At 37.9% G+C, this 24,482-nt stretch overlaps 3 protein-coding genes across 3 annotated transcripts in view; 1 reads left to right on the top strand and 2 right to left on the bottom strand.

The window, feature by feature from the left end:
• LOC143537320 (uncharacterized) overlaps positions 1-24,482 on the bottom strand; it is a 239,718-nt gene that overhangs the window by 197,144 nt on the left and 18,092 nt on the right. The gene's annotated exons all lie outside the window — the stretch shown is intronic.
• LOC143537312 (glucomannan 4-beta-mannosyltransferase 2-like) lies at positions 1,486-6,373 on the top strand. The gene is made up of 9 exons (XM_077031108.1): positions 1,486-2,089; positions 2,260-2,358; positions 2,803-3,055; positions 4,451-4,561; positions 4,652-4,788; positions 4,876-4,989; positions 5,080-5,279; positions 5,374-5,574; positions 5,797-6,373. The coding sequence occupies exons 1-9, from the start codon at positions 1,757-1,759 to the stop codon at positions 5,957-5,959; spliced, it is 1,611 nt and encodes a 536-aa protein (XP_076887223.1). The 5' UTR covers positions 1,486-1,756; the 3' UTR covers positions 5,960-6,373.
• LOC143537311 (AP-2 complex subunit alpha-2-like) lies at positions 13,539-20,481 on the bottom strand. The gene is made up of 27 exons (XM_077031107.1): positions 20,189-20,481; positions 18,792-18,923; positions 18,556-18,681; positions 18,401-18,463; positions 18,205-18,302; positions 17,915-18,122; positions 17,661-17,825; positions 17,465-17,566; positions 17,254-17,351; positions 17,043-17,124; positions 16,852-16,940; positions 16,670-16,775; positions 16,499-16,564; positions 16,299-16,405; positions 16,115-16,219; positions 15,919-16,039; positions 15,634-15,813; positions 15,363-15,563; positions 15,184-15,264; positions 14,946-15,110; positions 14,783-14,869; positions 14,571-14,696; positions 14,407-14,487; positions 14,254-14,325; positions 14,072-14,151; positions 13,801-13,975; positions 13,539-13,754 (listed from the first exon to the last, which is right to left on the bottom strand). The coding sequence occupies exons 1-26, from the start codon at positions 20,318-20,320 to the stop codon at positions 13,840-13,842; spliced, it is 3,009 nt and encodes a 1,002-aa protein (XP_076887222.1). The 5' UTR covers positions 20,321-20,481; the 3' UTR covers positions 13,539-13,754; positions 13,801-13,839.

Below are 24,482 nucleotides of genomic sequence, written 5' to 3'. Positions count from 1 at the left end.
AAGCTTTATATGATTATGAAATTTTCTTTAATACAAAGATTTATTTTTAATTACTAATAAAACAAATAATGACATGCTTTATCACTTCATGCATATAAGGTACACAATTTCTCAAAATCTTGGTACCGGTATTGAATGCAAAATTCGGGAAATAACGATTTCGCTTTGGTATCGATATCAAAAACTCAAAACTAGGTACCAATTCGGTACCGACGTTACCAAATCGGTACCAATACTCGTTTTACTCATCCCTAATATACGTTTGCACTATATGACTAGGCCATACGTGAAACATCTTCAGCATCTTGCTAGCCCCGATTTCCCTGTAATACACGGCTCGTTGGTGACAAATTAGATAGCAGTGTTATGACCCTGTCCCACTTTCTCTGTGGTGTCAATGCTACATAATCGCCCGCTCAAGGCATCCCACACGTATATCACAAGGCATAAACTAAACACTATACATATATGTAAGAGCATTCTCATCAAACCCTCTATCTCTAAATCGAAAATTACACTAAAACACACAACATTTTCTCTCTTTTTTCAATTAAATAATAATTTTTTTTATACTTTTATCATTATCATTTCTCTCTTCTTCACTCACATCCACTTTCAAAATATATTAAAAAATTATATAGGGTGAACAATAGCTTTTTAAATATACAGAAAAATCAATATGTTTATAAAATATAAAACTCTTCACTCACAACACCTTAAATTACTCTCTAAATTATAAAAACACTCCTCTCATAATATATGGCATTGGATGAGAATACTCTAACACCTTAAATTCTTGATTTTTTAAACATGCTAAGTTGACCAAATAGGCCACAAAGAAAAGGTCAATTGGTAGAACTTGAAAGGATTAACTTTGTAAAACCACATAGAAAAGCAGGACTCAAAGTAACACATTATTAGTTCTTATTTCTTATATAGACATAAATACAAAATTTGTTCTCTAAACATACCTGATTTACAAATCAACTTCTTTAAAATGTTAACTTTCAGGTGGTGTCATTTACATGCTATGTTTATCTGATTTTCGTTCTTTAAGTTAACAGTCATCCAATTCCTCAATTAAGTTGGTGCGCGTGAGTAACATGCAAACATGTTAAAGAAATTTGGGTGTGATTGATATGATGTTTTATCGTGGTTTGAGAGAGAGAGAGAGAGAGAGAGAGAGAGAGGTGATAATTGACATGTTAAAAGACCAAAAGCCCTCACATGCTACTCACGTGCATTAACTGAACGGAGGAATTGGATGACAGTTATTTTAAATGAGGGAAATCAAATAAACATAGCATGTAAAGAACATCACGTGAAGGTAAAAATTTTAAAAGATCTGATTCGTAAATCATATATGTTTAAAGGACAAAATTTATATTTTTTTTTCTTTCTTATAATAAAACTAATAAGGTAAGAAAATAATTAAAAATAATAATAAATCGACTATAAAAAACGTCAAAAACCCTCTCTCTCTCTCTACCACCACCACTCTCCTCTCTCTCTACCTTCACCCTCTTCATTTCCTATCCTCTCTTCGGCAATGCCACAACACACCTCTGTTTCTGCTCTGTTTTAACCCAACAGAACTCACAGATTCACCACTGTTTTGGCATAATCCGAAGCTGAGGTTAGGAATCCCATCAAACCAACCAGTTTTCTCATCTGGGTACTCAACAAAACCTTCAAATCTCAACCACATTCACAGATCTAAGATCCCCTGTTTTCCTCTGTTTCAGTTTAATTCAAAATGGGTGACGTCATTTCCGGCAAGAATTTGATACCGGAGAGTTTTCCGGGAGCATCGGTCGACTTGGCGGCGCAAGTTGGGATGCTGTGGGACTTAATTAAGGCGCCATTGATAGTCCCATTGCTGCAATTGGCTGTTTATATATGTTTAGCCATGACTGTTATGTTGTTTATGGAACGCCTTTACATGGGTATTGTTATTATTCTTGTCAAGTTGTTTTGGAAGAAACCCGATAAGCGCTACAATTGGGAGCCGATTCGGGACGATTTGGAAATCGGCAACTCGGCTTTCCCTTTGGTTTTGATTCAAATCCCTATGTTTAACGAAAAAGAGGTTCGGTTCGTTTATTATTATTATTATTATTATTATTATTATTTTGTCATAAAACAGTTTGAAAGAGTGAAAGACGTTTATTTGGTTTTTTAAGGTTATTAACTTGTAAGATTTTTGGGGGTTTAACTTTTAAGGTTGTTAATGTGTTGGAATGAATGATGACGTCACAGGTATACAAGATCTCAATTGGGGCGGCGTGTAATTTGTCATGGCCATCTGATCGGCTTGTGATTCAAGTACTTGATGACTCTACTGACTTTGTCATCAAGGTACAACTCTTTGAAGCATAAAAGTTTGTATAGAATTAGTTAAAACATAAAAAGAAGCTTTCAATCATTTTTCATCTCATTCAACCCTTTTTACTTGTTCAAATGATTAAATCATTTTCATTGCCAAAATTTGGTTACATGTTATAAAGCCTATATTCACGGTTTCAAGATCCGAATTCACAAAAATGGATCATTGACCATTTGACTATAGTATAGGCGATTATTTTTGTTATGGATACATTTATTTTTTATGTATCAAACAGTTTAATGCAAATCATTTAATTTTTATGGGGTTGATACAAATTTATTTATTTCACTGATTCTAATTTTTAAAATAGCCGATTTAATTCCTTAACATTTAATGCCATTTTTAGTTTTTTATTTGTTTTTATACTTTATATTGATTTTTTAGAAAGAGAAATAATTTGTTTTTATAAATTTTAGGATATGATTGAGAAAGAATGCCAAAGATGGGCAAGCAAAGGGGTTAACATCAGGTATCAAATTAGAGAAAATAGAGGAGGTTACAAAGCTGGTGCTCTTAAAGAAGGATTAAAGCACGATTATGTTAAAGACTGTGAATACGTGACAATATTCGATGCTGATTTCCGTCCCGAGCCCGATTTTCTCAGGCGGGCCATCCCATTCCTCGAGTTCAACCCTCAAATCGCCCTCGTTCAAGCCCGGTGGCGGTTTGGTAAGTCTTTATTTTTTTAAAATTAAACCATGCCTCATAAGTTTTAAGTGTTGATTAATTATATGATAATTTGACTATGTGTAGTTAATATTAGGTTACTAACCAAATATAAATAAGTAATTAATAAAAGAAAAAATATGAAAGAAAAGGTAAGAATGAGTACACCTGCTAACAGTGTAGAAGTGTCGGTAGCCTCAACCACTTTTAAAAAAGAAATTCTTTTATATATAATACAAACCGAACTACATCTAGATAATGTGTAAGCGAGCAACAAGCTGCGCCGGCTATCCTCTTTTGAATCGCAAAGCCTACTAAATATAAATCCTTGATTCATCGGGCTCTGCGAGTCACTGTGGACCACCTTTTGAATCGCAAAGCCTATTATGCTAAATTATAATTTTCACTTTTTATCTCATTAAAGTAACGGAAAACATAGATATATATTTAATATTTAATATAATATAATATAATAATAAAACGAAACAAAATATCAGCAAGCAAAGAATTGGTGACAAGAAGCGTGTAAGTTTGGGTTAGACAGAGAATAATATCAAAGTACATAAATCAGTTCTAAAACAAGAGTATAGTACAAGGAGTTAAAAGGTAAATAAACATGTTGTCGTAAAAGATGTGGGACCCAATCAGACTGCACCAATCACGGGATCGTAGCCGTCCGATTGTGACACTACTAGAATGCGCCACTTCGTGTCTTGTACTTTATTTATCTTAACAATAACTAATTTAAGGTTTGATTTTCTTGAAACTTGTAACTTATGCTTTAGAAGGTTGTATGTAGTATAACTTTGTATTGACTTAATCATCCGGATTAAGTTCCAAAATACCCGGCATAAATGTTGTTGGGACAAGGTTAGTTTCGTCGTTTCAGCAACTTCACTAGACAAGGGGTGTTTGGTAATTTACTAGTTTAGTACTGTGTAGTCCACGTGCAGTATGTCGTTAGTACAGCTGCTGGATTCACCGACACTCAAGGCTCTTGATTTTACATTTTACTCCCTTTGGTCAAAACTAATATTTATTATTATTATTATTATTATTTAAGTTAGTGTATTTAATAGTATTAAAATGAAGAGGTTAGATATTAATGAGGTGGCAGTTGATGTAATTCCACGTAGGATAGTGACAAAAAAAACAAGCTGTGAAGTCATGTGCTTAATGGCGTGTTGTGTTTATGATGTAGAAACATGTTTGTTGTAGCTTCCATGGCCAGATAAGAATAACACATGACCCCACTTTACTAATCACTAATATAATTTGTTGCTAATTTTATTTCTTTTAATTATTTACTGATTATTAAATATTAATAATGCATTTATATCAAGTCATATATTATCTTAAAAGTATTTTAAATTTATTTTTTTTATTAAATTTGTGCAGTGAACTCTGATGAATGTTTATTGACAAGAATGCAAGAAATGTCACTAGATTACCATTTCACAGTGGAGCAAGAAGTAGGATCAGCCACTCATGCGTTTTTCGGATTCAATGGTAATAAAAATACCAAAATTAATTAATGATATTTTTCAATCATTTAGTTTTTAACATGTAAAGTAACATGAGCATATGCAATTACCATAGGAACTGGCGGCGTGTGGCGTATTGCTGCCATTAATGAAGCCGGGGGGTGGAAGGATCGGACCACTGTGGAGGACATGGATCTTGCTGTTCGAGCAGGTCTCAAAGGTTGGAAGTTCCTCTATCTTGGTGACCTTCAGGTTAGTCATTCGTTCTTGAATGGGATCCAAAAGCTTAATTGTAATTTGCAACACATAATTAAGGAGAATATTTGATTCATGGTTTAGGTTAAAAGTGAACTTCCTAGTACGTTCAAAGCGTTTCGTTATCAGCAACATAGGTGGTCATGTGGTCCAGCCAATCTGTTCAGGAAAATGGTGATGGAGATTGTTAAAAACAAGGTTCGTATTTTAAGCGTTGTTCTTGATGCATTTTGACAGCAATGATACTATTATATAAATCTCGATTGATTGATTTTATTATGTTTGCAGAAAGTGACATTATGGAAGAAGGTGTATGTGATTTACAGTTTCTTCTTTGTAAGAAAGATTATCGCGCATATGGTCACATTTTTCTTCTTCTGTGTGGTTCTTCCCCTCACAATATTGGTCCCTGAAGTTGAAGTCCCAATTTGGGGTGCCATTTACATCCCATGCATCATCACCACTTTGAATTCAGTTGGAACTCCTAGGTATTGTATTATTATTATCATCTTCATCATCATAATGTTATTTAAATTGTGTATAATATAATATATGACAAACTGTTTTATTTAATATTTTTAGGTCAATACATTTATTATTCTACTGGATTCTTTTTGAGAATGTGATGTCCCTTCACCGTACAAAGGCAACATTCATCGGTCTACTTGATGCCAAGAGGTCGAACGAGTGGGTTGTTACTGAGAAACTAGGAGACGCTCTCAAGAACAACAAAGCAGCTGCTAAACCTGCTCCAAAAAAATTCAAATTTAATATCGGTGACAGGTAAAAATCATAGCTTTCTCTCTGTTCTTTTCTGGAATTCTTTTTATTTTTTGTCTTCTTAAACTTGACCAAATCCAATCTTATTTGATCATTTGAGTCTTGTGTTTTGGTAAGTTGACCAAATACCACTTCACCAACTACTCAATACTTTTAGGCAGTGTTTAGTAAGATAGAAATTAAACATTTGAATCTATGTATATTTATGTCTTTTTGGTGATGTAGAATTCATCTTACGGAGCTTGGATTTGCGGTTTTCCTCTTCTTCACCGGCTGCTATGATTTTATGTATGGAAAGCACAACTACTTCATATACATATTCCTCCAAACAATCACATTCTTGATTGTCGGGTTCGGATACGTGGGCACCATTGTCCCAAGCTCTTAAAAACTCTGATCTCGACTTGAAACTTGGCAAGTAAAACCGTGCATCTTTGGTCTCTTTCATCTCAACTTATTCTCAGTATATACAATGTTTCGTGTGATTGAAGCGCATACTGTTGAGGGGGACAATGGAAAAATGTTAAAAAGGTTGGAGTTTTGGGGAGATTGATCTTGTTTGTGAAAATTATAAGAAAAGTAGGTGGTTTGTTAGAGGGTCATAGTATACAATTGAGTTGAAGAAAATTGATGTTTATGTTTTTTATTGCATTTCTAGTTGCTTTTGTTTTGAATATTTATATTTGGGTTTCTTAGAATTTTGGTTTGTTAAGAGGTATAATATGGTGGCAATAGGAAGACTTAAGACATCTATTGTTTCTTCACTTGTTTTACCTTTGTTTGGAGTCATGTATCTTAGTCCAATTTTTATACCATTAAATTAAACAAATGTTTGGTCTTTTTATTTTGTTGCAAAAAGTCTTTTTTTTTTTTGAGTTTTTAATACTTTCAATTTTGTATTATGTGATGTGATTGATTGCTTACACACTTTGGAAAGAATCAAGATTTGATGTATAAAATCAGGTGATGGCTCAATAGCATTATGATGTTGGATTTATGTGCATAATGCACAACTTAGCACTACTTTGCCACATATGTTCCTAGGGGTGCACATCCCAGTTAACCAATAACTGGTTAATTATTTGACGAGAATTAACCGGTTAGATCGGTTAATCGGGTCGGATACTAGACGGTTTTGAAACAAGAAACCCCTACCCGGTGTATCCGGTTAGGGATATAACTGAACCGGTTAACCGGTGAATAACCGAAAAAAAACCGGTTTTTTATAAAATAATAAAAAATCAATAATACAATCCGGTTTCTAACCGGTGGTTAGAACCGGGTATAAAACGGTTAATGGTGGACCGATTACTAATCTGTTAGGTTTTCGGTTAGAAATCGATTAACCGGTTTACTTGTACACCTCTATTACACACTGAGCAATTATACCAGTTAACATTCAAGTATGATTTGAATGTCAAAACAAATCGGATCAACATTGCACGTATTATTATTTGGATAACATAAATGATTTTTTATAATATAAATTTCAAGTTATTATTTGAAAAGATAATAATATTTACATTTATGTAAATTAAATGTAATCAATGTTATTTATGATATATGAAATGTTAAGATTAAAACATATATATACAATGGGAAAAGATCCGATATAATAATACCTTATCGTACATTACGTATAAAAACAAACACCTCATTCGAATCCGACACTACAAAAACAAAAAGCAGTTAGGAAAAGATGATATAAAAAAAAAACATAACAGGCCAAAATAACCCTACGCACCTGTAGGGTCGACGACAGGCCTGTAGCCGCCAAACCCATCACCCGAACCTAACGGATATCCATCCAATAGGTCAGGCAGATGGGAAGGAGGCAGAGATTGGCTAGACGCCTCAACCCCAAACATACCTGCTGAACCGGCCGGGGGCGAGGTGGTCGCCGGTGCCGGAGGCGCGGTTGAAGCCGCCGTCGTAGGAACCAACGGAGGTGAACTCACAACCGTGGTCGCCGCTGCGGAAGAGCCCGCAGAAAAACTCACCGCCGGCTCAGTGAAGGAATCAGTGAATATGGCACTGACAGCCGGCGGAGACGACGTCACAGTTGGAACAGTTGCCTCAACCGAGTGAGCAACTGAACCAACACGTGAAGCAGGCGCAGTCGCCTGGGTCATCGCCTCAGGTAGGTTGACCAAACCTACCGTCATGGGTCCGGAGGTGCTCCTCCCCGCTCCACCCTGGAATGCAGTAGCATCCACGCCTGCACAAAGAAGATATATAAGTATAATGGCGGAAAGTTATGCAGTTAAGATAAAGGAAGTATACTTACGGGCCCTTTTGAGCTTGAAGGTGCGAATAGGCGGGGACGAACCCGATGGAGCCGGCCTCTTCACGCCGGTCACCGTCGTTGTACTAGGCTGCCCGGAGGTGACAGCTATCTCAACCTCCGGAACAGTGGTCTCATCACCACCAGGGTTCCCCGCCACCTCTTCACTCTCGGTCTCCGACTCTGACCGATTCCCCTGATCGGCAGTGGAGGCAACCTTCGCCTTGCCCTTCCCGCCGGCAGCCTTCTTCTTCCTCGCCAAGAAAGGACCATCTGCGGATTCCTCATCAGAAGATGACAAAATTAGAGGAATTCCCGCAGAGGTTTGAGCATTGAGAGGGCGAGGGTCAAAAAGTTCTTTACCTGGCCGCCTGGCGCTCAGGATCTCGTGGCTTGGCGGGTAGACCTCCACGAACCGATCCGCCGTTTGCTCAAGGATGGGCAACTCGTTCTCATCTAGAGCACGAGTACCCATCCGAGCGGGACCATCACTCTCCCGCGGCTGCAGGAGAGACTGCAAGTCGTTTCCCTCTGAAAATAAAAAGAAAAAACGGTTAGAACAAAAACCCTAAATTAACGGATAATATGAAGCATACCGTAAGGGACAGAGTTCAAACCGTATTCGAGGACGATGGGAATCTGTGACGCCTCCTTCCACACCCGGCTCATCCCGAGCATCACCATCCCGGACTCCGCAAAGCGGTAAACCGGAGACTGGATCCGGAAAACCTTGGAGAACCATTCCGCCTCCTGGTAGTTGGAGGCGTGAAGGTTCGGGAGAGCTCTCCCGTTCTTGAACGTCATCGCTATGGTGACGACGCGAGCGGAGATATAGAAGAACTCCCACTTCCAAGATCGAAGACTGCGTTCGGTAGCGCAGATCTTCAAACCCTTGATCCGATTGACCAAGGTATACCACCCCTGGATGCACCTCCAGGAATAGAAGGTCATCAGGCGGTCAACATGGGGCTCCACACCCAGAATGAGACACACCCACTCGAAATGGCGGATCTTGGCGATCGCCATTGGGTGTACCTCAGTCAGATGCACACCGTGTCTCTCCAGAACACGGTATACAAACTTCGTCAATGGGAACCTGAGATTCCCATAGACGAAGAATGCAGCGTACACTCCTATCTTGCCCTTGGGGGCATCGTACACCGTCTGATGAGGTGCAGGAAACTCAGGCTCGAAAGGCTCGAGCATGAACTTCCTGACGACGTACTGATAGAGGTCGACCGGAAGAGCACACTGGCACTCGCCAGCAGTACTCTTGTCATCCTTGTCCGACGTGGACGACGGATTCTCGAGGTATACATCGGGCTCCTCGACAGTAACCTCAGGATCATGAGAAGACATGTTTGGGATGTAAAGGAACGATTTCAGGAGAATGCTCGGCGGAAACGTTAGAGTATTCGCCGGAAATCGTTTAGAAGAAGAAGAGAAGTGAAAGTGTGGATTAAGCTGCAACATCTCCCCCTTTATATACTCATCGCAATGAATGCGATGAATTTAATGCGGAGGAGAGAGGAAAACGCTGGTGCAATGAAACTATGACACGTGGAAAAAGCAAGCTGGCAACAGCTGTTGACAGGACGCGTGCCGTAAACTTCGCGGCCACGCGCCCGAAAACTCGCGCCCACGCGCCTGAAAAAGCGTCTGGAATGACCATATACTGTCACGTCGTCATAACTTCCTGCACGTCCTGACACTGTCAGAAGAAACCGTCGGACGACGTTTCAACAGTTTGGACTGTTCTTATCCTTTCACCAACTCTTCGAATTTCAAAAAGATTCAAAAGCGGGATTATACCCCTTACCTTGGCAACCAAGTAACTATAAGACAGGTGCGAGTACAGTGTTAAGGCAAAACCCTTCACATACTTAGCACCTGCAGGGAATTGAAGCCAAGAATACCTCAACGACCAAGTAACTATAAGACGGGTGCGGGTACAGTGTCAAGGCAAAACCCTTCACATACTTAGCACTCGCAGGGAATTGAAGCCAGGAATACCTTGGAAGTAAAGTAACTATAAGACGAGTGCGGGTACAGTGTCAAGGCGAAACCCTTCACATACCTAGCACTCCGCAGGGAATTGAAACCAAGAAGGATCTTCTGGGCCATGCTTGCGGAAACGGGAATAACATCCCCGCATAGCGGGAACGTCGAGAACTAGATTATTTGAAGCTCCAATATGGAATTGGTTGTTTAACATAATTGATCACTATGTTCAAAACTACCAAAACCTCATGGAGAATCTACACAAGTGGAACTCAACGCTCCTGACTTGCGAGGAGGTTACAGACCTACCCGCATCATACCCAAAGATCAAACAGAAAAGTCGGGAATTTCTACACGTGACATTAGGACTTTCGCGGGAAGAATCCCCATGGAAAACCTTAAAACTAAACCCTTTTCAAAACCCTTTGCTTAAGTCCAAAAGTTCACCTCACTTATTAACAATTCATGAGAAGAACATTGGACTGAGGGGACTTGAAGAGGTAGGTCCCAGCAGAGCCCAGTTGGACCCGCAAGACTCACCTCAAAGAGGGACGTCTGCGCAATTGAACCCGCAAGACTCACCTTCAACAGGGACGTCTGCGCAAAGGCTAAACTCGCAAGACTCACCTTGAAGAGACGTCTGCGCAGAAACCAACTGGATCCGCAGGACCCACCATGCTCAGAGACGTGACGTCCTTACGCGCAGTACGCAAGCTGTTCCCGCAGGAAAAGCCTCCCAATGGTCGACGTACTCCGCCTGTTCCCGCAGCAACGGATAGTAGCCGTCAGGGAAGGCTACCCGCGTAGCAAGGCTACACGCACAAGGCACTTAACTCTTAAATAATTCAGTAATGTCACCTGAAGGAGTGAGCAAGCCGGGAACACTCCCGCACAAAGCCGGGAACACTCCTACACAAATGAGCCAGTCCGTACGATACTGGAGGATCTTTTGTACTGTACCTGACGAGGTATGGACAAAAGATCTGACCAAAGATACGACAGCTCACTGACAACAGTATGACGAGCAGCACGCTCTTGTACTGTATGTCACTATCAGCCGCTGCCTACTCACCAACCTGTCGGAGGACGTGCATAGCCTGCAGTTGGTGGAACAGGAATAGTACACAGCCGGCCTGGTCACTATCAGCCGCTGCCTACCCACCAACCACCAGCATGGCACGTGCGTAGCCCACAGTTGGCAGAACAGGAATACTATTCAGCCGGCTGTACCTGCTTGGAAACCTACCTTCGGCTATAAATACTCCAACACCTTGGAACGGTATCATCATCTTATATCTTCATATATTATCTGATATCTGCTCTAGTCATTTCTCTTAATATACACTTATATTCAAGAGCAATCTAGTCTGATTTTCACGCCGGAGGGTGGTCACAAGGAGGTACCCCCCCCCCCTTCTCAGTGACGAGCTCACGGTGTCTGTTTTGCAGGTCATCAGAAGAACAACCATCTTTGCCGGAACTAACCCTCGTGGGAAACATCTATTCAACCCCCAGATTATCCGTAATCTGCCCGGGGTCGATTAGTGTTTCTTCAGATAACATAAATGATTTTTTATAATATAAATTTCAAGTTATTATTTGAAAAGATAATAATATTTACATTTATGTAAATTAAATGTAATCAATGTTATTTATGATATATGAAATGTTAAGATTAAAACATATATATATATAATGGGAAAAGATCCGATATAATAATACCTTATCGTACATTACGTATGCGAATCCCGTATCACAAATCGATCCATGAAATCACATCACAACATCTCGGAATCGTCAATACATATCCAATTTATCATTGGTTCACCGAAAAAAACAGTTTTGGATGGTTAATCGATCAATTTTTTACTTTTTTCACGAAAACCGTTTTATGAGCGTTTAGGGTTTGTGTGAGCGTTAAAGTATTTTTGTCTTGTTTTTTGCCTTTGAGCGTCTCACGTACCTCTCGTAGATTAAGCCATTATCATATAGTATCTCTACCCTAAATACATTTATATCTTTAGGGTGAAACCAATATACAATATAAATAAGAAATATGATATGTTAATATAAAATGATTGAATCCAAATGGAAAGAAATGGAATCAATCTAACAAACTAAATCTTTAAGGAAAATTGGTTTTAAATAATCCCAACCATACCTTATTGGCGAACAACTGTCCCAACTTAACATTTGGCTCGTGGCAGTACCAACTTAAGATGTATTTATTTCTAACGGTCCGAGACGAACGAAATGTTAACTCCGTTAGTTTGATGCTTATATGGCATGCGTATTTGTCAAAAATGTCTTACGTGGCTGCTTACGTGGAATATGTCTCATTATATGTCATATAAAAGGGGCCCACCACCACACACACGCTTTCTCTCTCTCTCTAACTTCTCTCTCTTCCTATCTCTTTCTCTCACAACCATTACCACATAACCTCCATTTTTTCCGGTCACCACCACCATTGGCAAACTGCAACCAAAACCACATTTACCAGATCACATTTGCCACATTACCTTCATCACTTTCCCCCAAACAACCACCAAAATTATTAACTTCAGTTCTCTCAGGTGTTTCGTCGAACACCTGGGGTGAACCAACTGTTTTGGCGTTTTCAACCACAACCTCAGTTCCTAATGCACTTCCAACACAACCCAAATCAACCTCGTCACTACCTTTAACTGGATCATCACAAACGACCCATTATTTCTCAATCTTTGTTTTAAACCTTAAACGACATTATTGAGTTCCCATCGTCAAAACCTGACGCAAGCAAAAACAACTTGACGATTAACAAAGACAGTATGAGAGAGAAGGAGAGAATTGGGGGGGGGGGTATTAATATAATTTCATTGATGGTGTTTACAGAGGTGTAGAAGTTGAACGTGGCTATGATTGCTAACCTTAATCAACAAATCTAGTTTACATTGGACCGTCACCACCACCATTGCAAATTTCAGTTAGGCCTCAATTTTAGGGCTTCAATTTTTTGAAGTTATGGAACCAACAGTTGTAGTGGCGGTGCTAGGGGGTTGGTGGTGGCAGTCGTCATATGGTGTTGGTGATGGTGGTGTTAGATTGGTGGTAGGTGATGGTGGTGAGTGAATTGAAGAAGAAATAGTGGGGGGAGAGACAGATTCCACGTAAGCTGCCACATAAGACATTTTTGACAAGTATGCATGCCACGTAAGCATCAAACTAACGGAGTTAACATTTCGTTAGTCGCGGACCGTTAGAAATAAATACACATTAAGTTGGTACCACCACCAGCCAAATGTTAAGTTGAGACTGTTATTTGCCAACAAGACATAGTTAGGATTATTTAAAACCAATTTTCCAATCTTTAATTATTCCGGTAGTAAAACTAGTTAGCTATCACTTCATTTCAGCCTAAAATGAAAACATCAACTTTTACATCGAAACAGAAAGCAAACGGGCAACAAGCTTCGTCAAAATGTGTTAGCAGCACACATCTAAGGGTGTTTACTTGAAACAATTTATGTCAGTTCTCTTTTGGTTTCTACTCACATGTAAATAGAACATTGGTGTTTACACAAGTTTAAAAACATTGCATGTGTAACACTAGAATTCAAATAAAGTGACATGAAAAATGCAATAAGAAATTTGATAGTTTTTTACATGTGATAAATATGGGATCTCCTTTCCAGAATGTCATTAAAAATTACATATGTATATATATGTGCACTGCCAAACAAAACAAATAACCTTACATACAACTTCACATCCATCCCATATTACATCATCACCAAACCTCCTATAATAAATGATATAAATGTTTCAAAGAATTTATAAACCAAAGTAAACCCTCACCATGAATGAGAAAATAACCAAACCCGACCTAAGCAACAAAAAAGATATCCAAGATGTCCCGCTCGTCGTCATCACAACTCTTGCAATATGTTCTCCAAGATAATTACTTATTTTTTTCTGACCAATGAAATTATTTTCAAAGCTTTTTAAAGTAAACCAGCAAGTAAAGCACCAGGATCTGACGATGAAATCGGTTGAGCAGTTGGTTGAGGTTGTGGAGGCACTGGCGGCCTGGAGGTTGTCGGAATGCTTATTAACTGTTCCTTAATGAATTCCTTCAACCTAAGTGGATATTTAACCAGATAATATTAAACTCTGCATACACTAATATAATATAGAATCATTCCTTTTTATATGAAATTAAAACCGGGAACATACTCGAATGTTAGTGTCGGGTCCCCTGACGCCACTGTCATGCGTAATTGGGTTCTGTCAGCTGGATCCGTTTCTATTCGTACCTGAAAATTTAATAACAAGGTTTAAGATATTATTAGCAATCAGAGTGGAATAAAAAAAATAAAGATAGTTATTCAAATAATAATATATTTATTTATACTTACTAGGCATAACATGGACCGCGTGCTTTCAGAATAGAAGGTTGTGCTTGCAACTAGATTGTTTGCATTTGGATCCTGAAAATGACATAAGCAGGATTGCCTCTGTTATTTGATGTAAAACTACATATTGTTTACAATAACCATAAAAGAAATTACCAGTCCAGGAGAAACAATAAGCCTCAAACTGTTGAGCAAATTTGCCATTTCTCCCAAGGACATCGGTCTTACACCTCTAACCTGTTCATTGCATATATAAGAAAATTTGCAAACTTTTAATGTTTAAAAAGAAAAAAAGTGAAATCAACAAAGTGTATACAAACCACTTCTTGAAGTTTCAAAGGAGGCGCGGCGAGTGATTTCCACTGTGGGAAAAATTCCTCTGCAGATAAGGTTATTGGCTGGAAAAATTTGTTCAAGACTGCAGGAAGGCGAAGCTTATAATCAACCTGTGAGAGACAAAAAGTCAAAAAGTCAAAACTGCTGACATGGATACACTGTCGACGTAGATGATACAAAAATGAATGATAAGTACCAAGGTGGTTCCAAACTTGTAGGAGAAGTCGAGAACCGCAACATCTCTACTTGGGCTAAGATTTAGCACTTCAAGTGGGTATTGAACCTAAACAAATGAATACAAGTTTACCATAAGAACCAAGAATTATTATTTTAAAAAGGAAATTAGAACAATGTACGACCTGTGCTCGTGGAGGAATAATTTCAGGTACTGATGAAAGCTCCAGTTTCAGATGGGATGGAGACAGAATTACTGCTTGAACTGAATCAAGTGAAGAAGTTGTCTTGTTCCCCAAGAAAAGGACAAGACGGCCTTGATGACCTCGCCACTCTGCTTTAATACCAATCTATGATAACAACAATAATAATATTAATCAGGAGAAGATTACCCTGATGTACATTATTAGCAGGAGTGAGTACCTGGACATAAGGATCCTCATATAGAACTCCACTATCACTAACACACAAAGCATGGAATCTTTCTGCAGTATCTACTATTGGCTGAAAGGTTGTCAAATGCAAGATTAGAAAAAGATATAAATATTCAAAAACAATAAAGATAGCATACGTAATATATGCCAACAAGATAAAAACAGTACCTTGACAGCATTTTCCTGCTCTCCAACAGGTGCAAGAGCTAATGCACCATCTTCACTTAGGATTTCAGTTCCAGAAACACCCGGTGGTCCTTCAAGAGCCAGTGGGCTTAAAAGATCTCCGAGAATATCAGCATTTTGTGGCTCAACTTCACTCACAGTCCCATTGGTATGAGTCACTTCTTGGTCCACATGGTTATTTTCCTGTGAATTTACTCAAGTTGCAGATAAACATGAAATCAGAAAGTACACTGTATATGTAGATTAATATTACCATGTTGTTAATGCTGGGGACCTTGACCATGGCAAGTTGGGTCACTTGTGGTGGTTCATTTGCAGGCTGCTGACCTGTCACCACTAGGGCATTAGAAGCCTGCTGTTGGGCCCGCGACTTGATAGCACTTAGATCTGCTGTGTCAATTTCAGTGTCCTCGGCTTTTTTAATCAATGATGACTTCAAAGGATATCAAAGTCAAATCATCATGAGCGTGTGTTGAATAAAGACATCGACATATATCTATATTTGAAAATCTTTAAAAAGAATCCAAACAATATATACCTCACGTTCTGGGAACTTGGGCATTTCTGCTAATATATCCATCAAGGCTGGACCTTTCTTACTCAATGCAAAATACTCGACAGCTCGTTGTTGTATCTCAGCATCAATGGACGTTTCATATCTGCAAACATCAAAAAGTGTACATTTTTTATTTATCTTTACATTTAAACAATAATAATCATATGAGTAAACTAACTTGCTGAATATTGCCCAAATCTGATTCTGCAGTTCTGGATCTGGTGGTTGGGAGTGCATCAAAATTTTCGCATATGCTGAGAGAAGAATGGAAATTGTAGGTGTCCTGAGCATATAAGAGTCTTAGATTACAAGCAATAATGATTAAAAAACATCTAACAAATAAAAAGCAAAGATATACGCACGAAACAGTAGGGAGCTTCTCATGTAAAATGCTAAAAATTTCCTTTGGACTACAGCCTGGTCGTCTGGCTAAAAGGTGACTGTATTCTCCAAGCAGATACGCACTAACCTGTTCAAATTTCATTTGTTCCAAATTAAATAGTTAGAGAAAAGACTTATATTAAACTTGTAAAACTAATTTACAATAATAATATAAAGTTACCTTCATCATTGTCTCGTGTACTGCGGGCTTATCTAGATACTCTCTAGCTTTCAGAGCTGCATAAGGCTGATGAAGTATACAAGTGTGAATCAGTGAGTCCTATGAATATATCAATAACACAGCCACAATACCAAAATAATAAATGTAAATGAAATAAGATAAGAAGATTACCTGAAGGTCCTCATTGTTAGTTACAAATTGCACAACACGAAACCATATGTCATTGCTGATGAAGTCTCCTGCTTTGTCAATCAACTGAAGAATAACATCCACATACCTGAACAAATGAAATACAATTTGGTTCCAAAATCAAATTTGTAGATTAGGTTATGAAAGAAAAAAGAAGAGCATACCATGATAAATCAGGAGCAAATTTCTCTGCAAGAATAGCAGCTTTTAGTGCCAACTCTTCACGCATTGTAAACTCTGCTGTTCCAAGATACTGAAAAAAGATGTCATTGGTAACAAAACAAATTAGCATTTGAACATGTTTCTAAAATTTGTTAACTGAGATACAACAGCTAACATCTAGCAATTGTTTTACCTGTAATAATTCTTCAACGATGTCTTTAGCATTTGAAATATCACACATAGCATAAAGTAGATCCAGTGCACGTCTCCGAATGCTGTATATAAGAAAATTAATACAAAAATAAAAATCTCATAAAACAAATGATAATATTATCAACTAATACAAGAAGGTAAATACAAAAATTAAACGATGAATTCGATTAAGAGCTATCTAGCATTCTAACCTTATATCAGGATCCTTCAGAGAGGTAATAATTTGAGCTTGATGTCTCTTAATAATTTCTTGGACATCTGTAACCATCAGCATTCGAGTCATATTCTCCTGTGTGTACCAAGTTGAAAAAATAACGCCATCAGAATATAGCGAGAAGATAAAAAGCTTCAAAAGTTAAAACATTGCACTTATGTTACCATTTATTTATTTTAATCACTTACTAGACCAAGATAACGGATATTTGGCTCACGAACAGCTATAAACTTCCCAAGCAAAGCTACACATTGTGACATCATCTCTTTTTCAGCATCAAGATGCATTACCTGTTATAGGATGGTTAAATGGTAATTATTCAGTTAAATTTTTAACAATTAATAAAATATCTACAAGAATGACAATGTTGTGATGCGAACTTACTAGAGCAAGAGCTTCAAATAAGACAGCATGAGATGCATTGTTCTTATTAACATTTTTCACAACATCTGTTCCCATGAGTATTCGTTGTAGAACCTCAAACAATGCTCTTCTTGTGTTTGGATCTTCAATAGTTGGAAAATATTGAAGGGCCCTCATTGTTTTCACCTGCAAATACCAAATATCATTTAAAAAAAATGGTTACATGGATCACATCTATTTGTAAGAAAGTTTTTTTTTGGAATAAGTGCACAGACCTGAAGCCAGGGTGAAGGAATACCATAATATGTATACTCTTGAGGAACATCTTGATTTCTAGCAAGTCGTTCCAATACTTTGACACATTTTGGTAAACAACTCCAGTATGCTTCATGGTTATTAGACACTAAAGAAACAAACAGGCTCATTGATGATGTCAAAACACCAAGATTGCGTTCATCTAACAATTGTGCCATCCGGTCTGACCTGTAAATTTACCAAGCTACAATCACAGAGAGAGCTAAAAAGATATTTTAAAATCAATGTATCTGATTAAAAAAAAGCTTACCAGCCATCAACATTAACAACGTCAGGGTTTTTTCTAAAAAGTCGAAGCAGACAAAGTGCAGCCTTCTTTTTCACCAGTGGTCTGCAACTACTTGAGATCTGAGGTACAACCGTACAAAGTATAATGATGTCAACAATTAATCATTTTCAGTTAAACTAGTAAAGTTAGTAAAGTTTCAAAATGAACGTAGACTTACAAGTAACTTTTGAACATCAGGTGCTAATGATTCAGCAAATTCTCTACCACCAATATTCCCAACCTGTTAGTTATGGAAAAATTTTGTATAGTTATAATAACAAATAAGTAAAGATAATCTGATTTAACCTCACAAATAAACTTATATATCCATACCAACGTTAAAGCCAAGCACTGAAATGTTTCGTTGCGGCCAATAATATCATTACGAACTGTATTAATGGCTAATCTTAGAAAATCATGATTCTCATTGAGCAAGCAAGATGTCACTAAATACCCAACCTGCAGGATCACATAATACGAAACAAACAAATTGCAACAAAGAGATCAAAATAACTTTGCAGCATACATCACGTGAACCAGTATTATGAAACAAATATAATTTTGTGTACCTGCTTTTCAGGATACTTTGGTGCAGATATTAAAGAAACGGCTTCCATATGACCAAAGTCCACATCATATCCTAGCATAAATATGTAAAGCATTTTCCAAACGTATTTCTTCTTCTCATATGGTGTTAACCCCTGTGAAAAAAACCAAATGCAGAATTCATTAACGAACCAACATAAACAGAAAACTGATGCCCTCATCCAGAAGGGCAATCCGCCACCTTGGCCCTTCCGTTCTTTAATTCTCTTTAATTCATTACATTCTTTGCAAAAACAATGAATTATAAGCATACTTGGTAAAAATGTGTAAGGTCATCATAACAATATGTCAGATGAGCCTGGTCGATAACTTATACATGAATTTAAGGTCAACAAGTTAGTGTTTCCTCATGTTTTTTGAATGCTGCACATGATATGATGATATACAAAGACTTTCTCTTCATTATTAATGTATCAAATTCGACCCCTAAAATTTTTATTTTACAAGGTAGCAGAGCAGTGATTCTATCTAATCCCACTGAAATTGAAGAGCTGCTATTACTACACTTCTAATTACATCTCATCTAAAGATGATGATAACAAAGATAGAAACTTGATAGTGAATTCGAATTTTTTGCTTTGATTATTCCTTACAAGTATTATTATCGTAAAAAAAATCCATACTTATGTTTATATACTACTTGCTGAGAATGGATAGAAAGAATGTTGAGATCCCACACCTAGGGGTGCAAACGAGCCGAACTGTTCGCAAGCTAATCAAGATCGGATCAATAAAACGCTCGAAACTAGCCTATCTTTTTCAAGCTCGAGCCTAGCAATAAAGCTCTTTTGTTTATCGAGCCTTATACGGAAGCTTGTTGAGCCTTGTGTATTTTCAAGTTTCCCCTCTTTAGACTTGTATGTACTGGTTTCACAGTGCACACCCGAGCTCGAGCCAAGCTATGGCCCGTTTAAGGTACTACAGGAGCCCTTAATCTAGTATGTTACTTTCTTTAGGTTAGAACTTGATCCACCCACAACCAAACTCCATGAGACCAAATTATCAGCACAATAACTCTTAACAAGTGATTAAATCTTAATGCATCCAAAACGAGTGCCGTGAATATGACTAAATCATCATCTAAAGTAGAAAAAAGAAAAACTGTAGTTGAATTAAAGGTGACACTTATCAGTTATCCTCATCTCAAATAGTTGATTTACAATTGACATTCACAGTCACCTTTTTGGTCAATGATAAAACTGACCAATCCAATTGAACCTAATTTGCAAAATTCAAATTAACCTAAGCTAATTCACAAGTTCAGCTACCATACAAAATGCATATATAAAAATTTTAACTTGTGGAATTAAGACCTTAATTAATTAACTTACATGAAAGTTGAATAAATAAAAAAACTTACCTTTTCGTTTTTAAAGCGATTGCGGACATTACCAAGCTCTTTATCAACACGAAGGCGTTCTTGTTCTTTGTTCTGGCAATTACGGATTTCGGAGATGAACACGGACAGACCTCTCATGCTGGACAACGCCATCTACCGTGATCAGATCAGATCCAACTGAGTGTGTGTATGGAATCAAGCAGAGTTTGATTATTATTATTATTATTATTATTGTGGATCGATGAAATGAAATTAGGATCTAGAGAGAGAAGAAGAAGAAAGTGGACTGAGTAAAACTTGGGAGGAGCCGTCAGTCAGTCAGCCTGGATGAGAGATACGACTACGGACTTCCCGTTTACAATATTGTCAAACCATTTGATTTTCGAAAATTCATATAGTTTAAAATTATTCAAACACGAACCAAACCGAACTGAATCGAAATCAACTACTATTGAACTTAAATTGTGTATTGTGATCTTAATTGGGTCGGTATTAGTTAAGTTTATATTGTTGATGAGAGCAAACTAAAGAAAAGTAAAGGTACATAGAACTATTAGTACTCGTGTAACTTAGGATAAAAATACATATTAAAAAGGACATGCAGTGGGTTGGTGAAATCTGTGTAGTATGATTGTAAGTTGATGAGTATTATTAGGTTGCATTCCATAACTAAACCAAATAATAAATTCGTCAACGTCCAAATACAATAAATTAACAAATTCAAAACCAAAAGAATAAAATAACTACGTATTTATAAAGGGATATTGGTTTTTAATACTCTCAACTTTCCCTCGTTGGTAGATAACACTCCCAACTTTCGATTTGTCACCCACCACTCCCAACTTTCACCGTATTTTCTTGTACCACTCCTCGTCTAAATGAACACTAACCTCGTTAATGTTTTGGACTAAAAATGTCATTCAAATTAGTTGAGGGGGTAAAACAGAAATTTAACCTCCATTGCCGGTGACCTCGTTTTTTCCGGCTTTGAGTTTTCCGACTATCTCGTCTTTCAGAAAATGGAGATGGTTCAGAGGTGTAAAAAGGTGATGGAGATCATGAAGATTGTGCACCGGTGAGATATGATGAAGATGGTGCTCGCCGGAAACCTGCAACTCGATTTTCCGGTGCGCAGATGATCCCGGAAGGTGGCTGGGTGAGACACTGGTGGTGGCGGGGGTTGCGGTTTTGGGGCGGTGGGCGGTGAAATGATGAATATGGTATTCACCGGAAACTTGCAACTCGCCGGAAAACTCAAAATCATATGTGAAGCTCGGTGAAATGATGGATATGGTGTTCTGAAAGACGAGATAGCCGGAAAACTCAAATTCTCCAGAAAAAATTGAGGTCGCCGGAAAAACGAGGTCACCGGAAATGGAGGTTGTGTGTTAGAAAAAAAAATTTCTGTTTTACTCCCTCAACTAATTTGAATGACATTTTTAGTCCAAAACATTAACGAGGTTAGTGTTCATTTAGACGGGGAGTGGTACAAGAAAATAGGGTGAAAGTTGGGAGTGGTGGGTGACAAATTGAAAGTTGAGATTGTTATCTACCAATGAGAGAAAGTTGAGAGTATTAAAAACCAATATCCCATTTATAAAATGTTGGCTCAAGAATTTGACCCAAATGAGGAGATTTGACCGAAAACGAAGAATATGGAAGATTTGAATCTTCTCAACCTCCTCAGAAACTGCTAAGTATTGAATCCGAGCACACCTTGGACCTTCGAGTAAGCTTTTACTTAGCCGAGTATAGAGATGATCAAATAAACCGGTTCCTGGAACCGAACCGGTGGACACGAACCGGAACCGAACCGGTTCCTACCCGTTTTTTGTAGGAACCGGACCCTATCTGATTCAACCCGATGATCCGTGACCGGTTCTTGCATTTCTGAGTGGGGGCGGGTAGGAACCGGAACACCAGTTCCATCCGGAACCGGTTCCTAACCGGTTCTAGCCTTTGGATCGAGTATAGCCGTTGGAAATCGTTTTTTTGGCCGTTTTTTGACCGTTGGGGTCAAAAATAGCCGTTTTTTGGCTCCCCCAAGCACCCCACTACTAGTATAAATAGGTATTTGGTGTCATGGGTTCATCACAACACTCAAAACGCAAACCCGAACGCAAAAAAATACAAAAAAAACGCTATTACAACGTTTTGAGTTCTCTAATCTCTTGTTTTCTCTTCTTCTATATTCATATTTGTTGTTATGGCTGCCTCACAATCATCGGTTGGTCAAGGTTCCAACGCCGAACCAAGTTTCGTTCGTATTGTACCTCATAATCGTAATCAAGAGATTTGGTTCAATTGGGATTTGGTTGAATTGAGTGACCATTCATTGAAGGCTCGGTGCAAGTTTTGTGGGGTTTATTTAAACCCACTTTCGAATTCAAATTTGAAGAAACACATCGAAAAACCGTACTGCAAGGCGTTGAAAAAGAACGTCGATTCGCAACAAACGCAAATGGATAGTGAAGGCGGAATATTTACATACCAAATTGATCGAGTTCAAGATCGTATGGCGAAGTTTGTGATTCAAGAAGCTTTGCCGTTTAGCCACTTCGACAACCCTCGCTTAACCGCCATGATTCGAGATACGCTTCAACCACAATACACTCACGTAAGTCGTCATACTCTTAAACGTTATTGTTTAAAATTGTGGAAGAAGGCCAAAGAGGTACTAATTGCATATTTTGAAAATATAAATACGGGAATAAACTTAACTAGTGATGTTTGGTCGGCTCCACATGGTCTACCCGAATCTTATCTTTGTGTCACCCCTCATTGGGTAGACCCATCATCGTGGGAAATGATGAAGCGCACCATTGCTTTCGAACTCTTTGAGTATCCACATACGGGAGATAATTTGTTTGAAATTTTAGATTATGTTATAAAAACTTATAAACTAGAAAATAAAATATTTTCAATGGCATTTGATAACGCGTCGAATAATACATCGGCGGTTGATAAATTAAAATTAAAATATACGCCGATTTGCAATGGTGTATTTTTTCACTCAAGGTGTGTTGCACATATCATTAATTTAATCGTGCAAGACGGACTTGCTTCGGATGAGGTTACATCGGTTATAAACGATTTTAGACTAATGATACATGAAGTTTTTAAGAAAAGTAAAAAAAGACAAATGGAATATAGAAAATTTTGTAAAGATACGGGAAGAAAAGCTTTGGGAGCTAATTGGGATGTACCTCATCGATGGAATTCCACTTGCATAATGTTTCAAAGTGCTTTGGAACAAAGAAAAACTTTACAAATGTTTCATTATAGTCTTGCCGAGAATGATTTGGCAATCCCCTTTTCAAATGAGAAATGGGAAATTATCAATGACTTATCGACTTTTCTTGAAGTTTTAAAACATCAACTACGAAACTATCGGGAACGTATTATCCGACAAGTCCCTTGGTTCTTTCGGAGTTATTTTTAATGGTTAACAATCTTAAAGAATTTGAAAATAAAAGTCCAATGTTTTCAAACATCATATTACCAATGAAGTTTAAATTAAAAAAATACTTTCTTGAATTGCCACCGGTTTTTACTTGCACCGCCGCTTTAAACCCAATGTTAAATGTTACGGGGGTTGAATGTGTGATAGACGAAATTTTTTCAGCCTTAGATATGCATGAAGTTGACCCAAACTTTTCAACAGAGGCAAAAAATTATTTTAACTTGAATTTTAAATTTATGTATGACTTTTATTTAAATAAATATGGGTCAAACATACACATGCCTATGCCGGGGGGGTCTTCATCAAGTTCAAGTGCTACTAGAGTACGAGATCCCATGATTAGCCTTATGAACACCATTCGCAACGTAACGGCTAAAAAACAAAGGGGTAACACCCCTTCAAGCGAACTAGGAAGGTATAGTGCAAATGATTACTCTACCGGTTTATCCGAAGAGGAATATGGCACTTTTGATGTTTTGGCTTGGTGGAAGGTAAAGGAAACCGAGTTTCCGATTCTTGTCACCATGGCCCGTGATTTACTAACCGTCCAAGCTTCTACGGTAGCTTCGGAATCCGCTTTTTCTCTTAGTGGCAGGGTAATATCGGTGAGAAGAACAAGACTAAATTCGGAGTCGGTGGAGATGTGCATTTGCTTAAAGGATCACTTGGACTCAATCGATCGTATTCAACACGTAACCACTCTCGAAGATGAAACACCACTTGATGTTCGAGTGCACGACGAACAAGAAGGCATTTCTACAAGTAATTCCGAGGAAGAAGTCGCCGCTCAATAATTACGACGAACAAGAAGGCTTTTCTAGAAATAATATGTCACAACTTTATATTTATAAG

The sequence above is a fragment of the Bidens hawaiensis genome, unplaced genomic scaffold (genome assembly GCF_021521415.1).
Source record: "Bidens hawaiensis isolate Kalapana, Puna unplaced genomic scaffold, B.hawaiensis_p1.1 tig00011171_1, whole genome shotgun sequence".
Classification (NCBI taxonomy): domain Eukaryota; kingdom Viridiplantae; phylum Streptophyta; class Magnoliopsida; order Asterales; family Asteraceae; genus Bidens; species Bidens hawaiensis.
The sequence above is the reverse complement of the archived record's forward strand: the minus strand, read 5'-3'. Positions and strand labels throughout refer to the sequence as shown.

Excerpts from the sequence above, each read along its gene's own strand:
- LOC143537312 (XM_077031108.1), top strand. The coding sequence starts at position 1,757 with ATGGGTGACGTCATTTCCGGCAAGAATTTGATACCGGAGAGTTTTCCG. Across the intron at positions 2,359-2,802 it reads CTACTGACTTTGTCATCAAG|GATATGATTGAGAAAGAATG; the intron begins GTACAACTCTTT and ends TATAAATTTTAG. Across the intron at positions 4,789-4,875 it reads TCTATCTTGGTGACCTTCAG|GTTAAAAGTGAACTTCCTAG; the intron begins GTTAGTCATTCG and ends TTCATGGTTTAG.
- LOC143537311 (XM_077031107.1), bottom strand. The coding sequence starts at position 20,320 with ATGGCGTTGTCCAGCATGAGAGGTCTGTCCGTGTTCATCTCCGAAATC. Across the intron at positions 18,924-20,188 it reads ATCGCTTTAAAAACGAAAAG|GGGTTAACACCATATGAGAA; the intron begins GTAAGTTTTTTT and ends TTTTTTTCACAG. Across the intron at positions 14,326-14,406 it reads TTATTGTTTCTCCTGGACTG|GATCCAAATGCAAACAATCT; the intron begins GTAATTTCTTTT and ends TGTCATTTTCAG.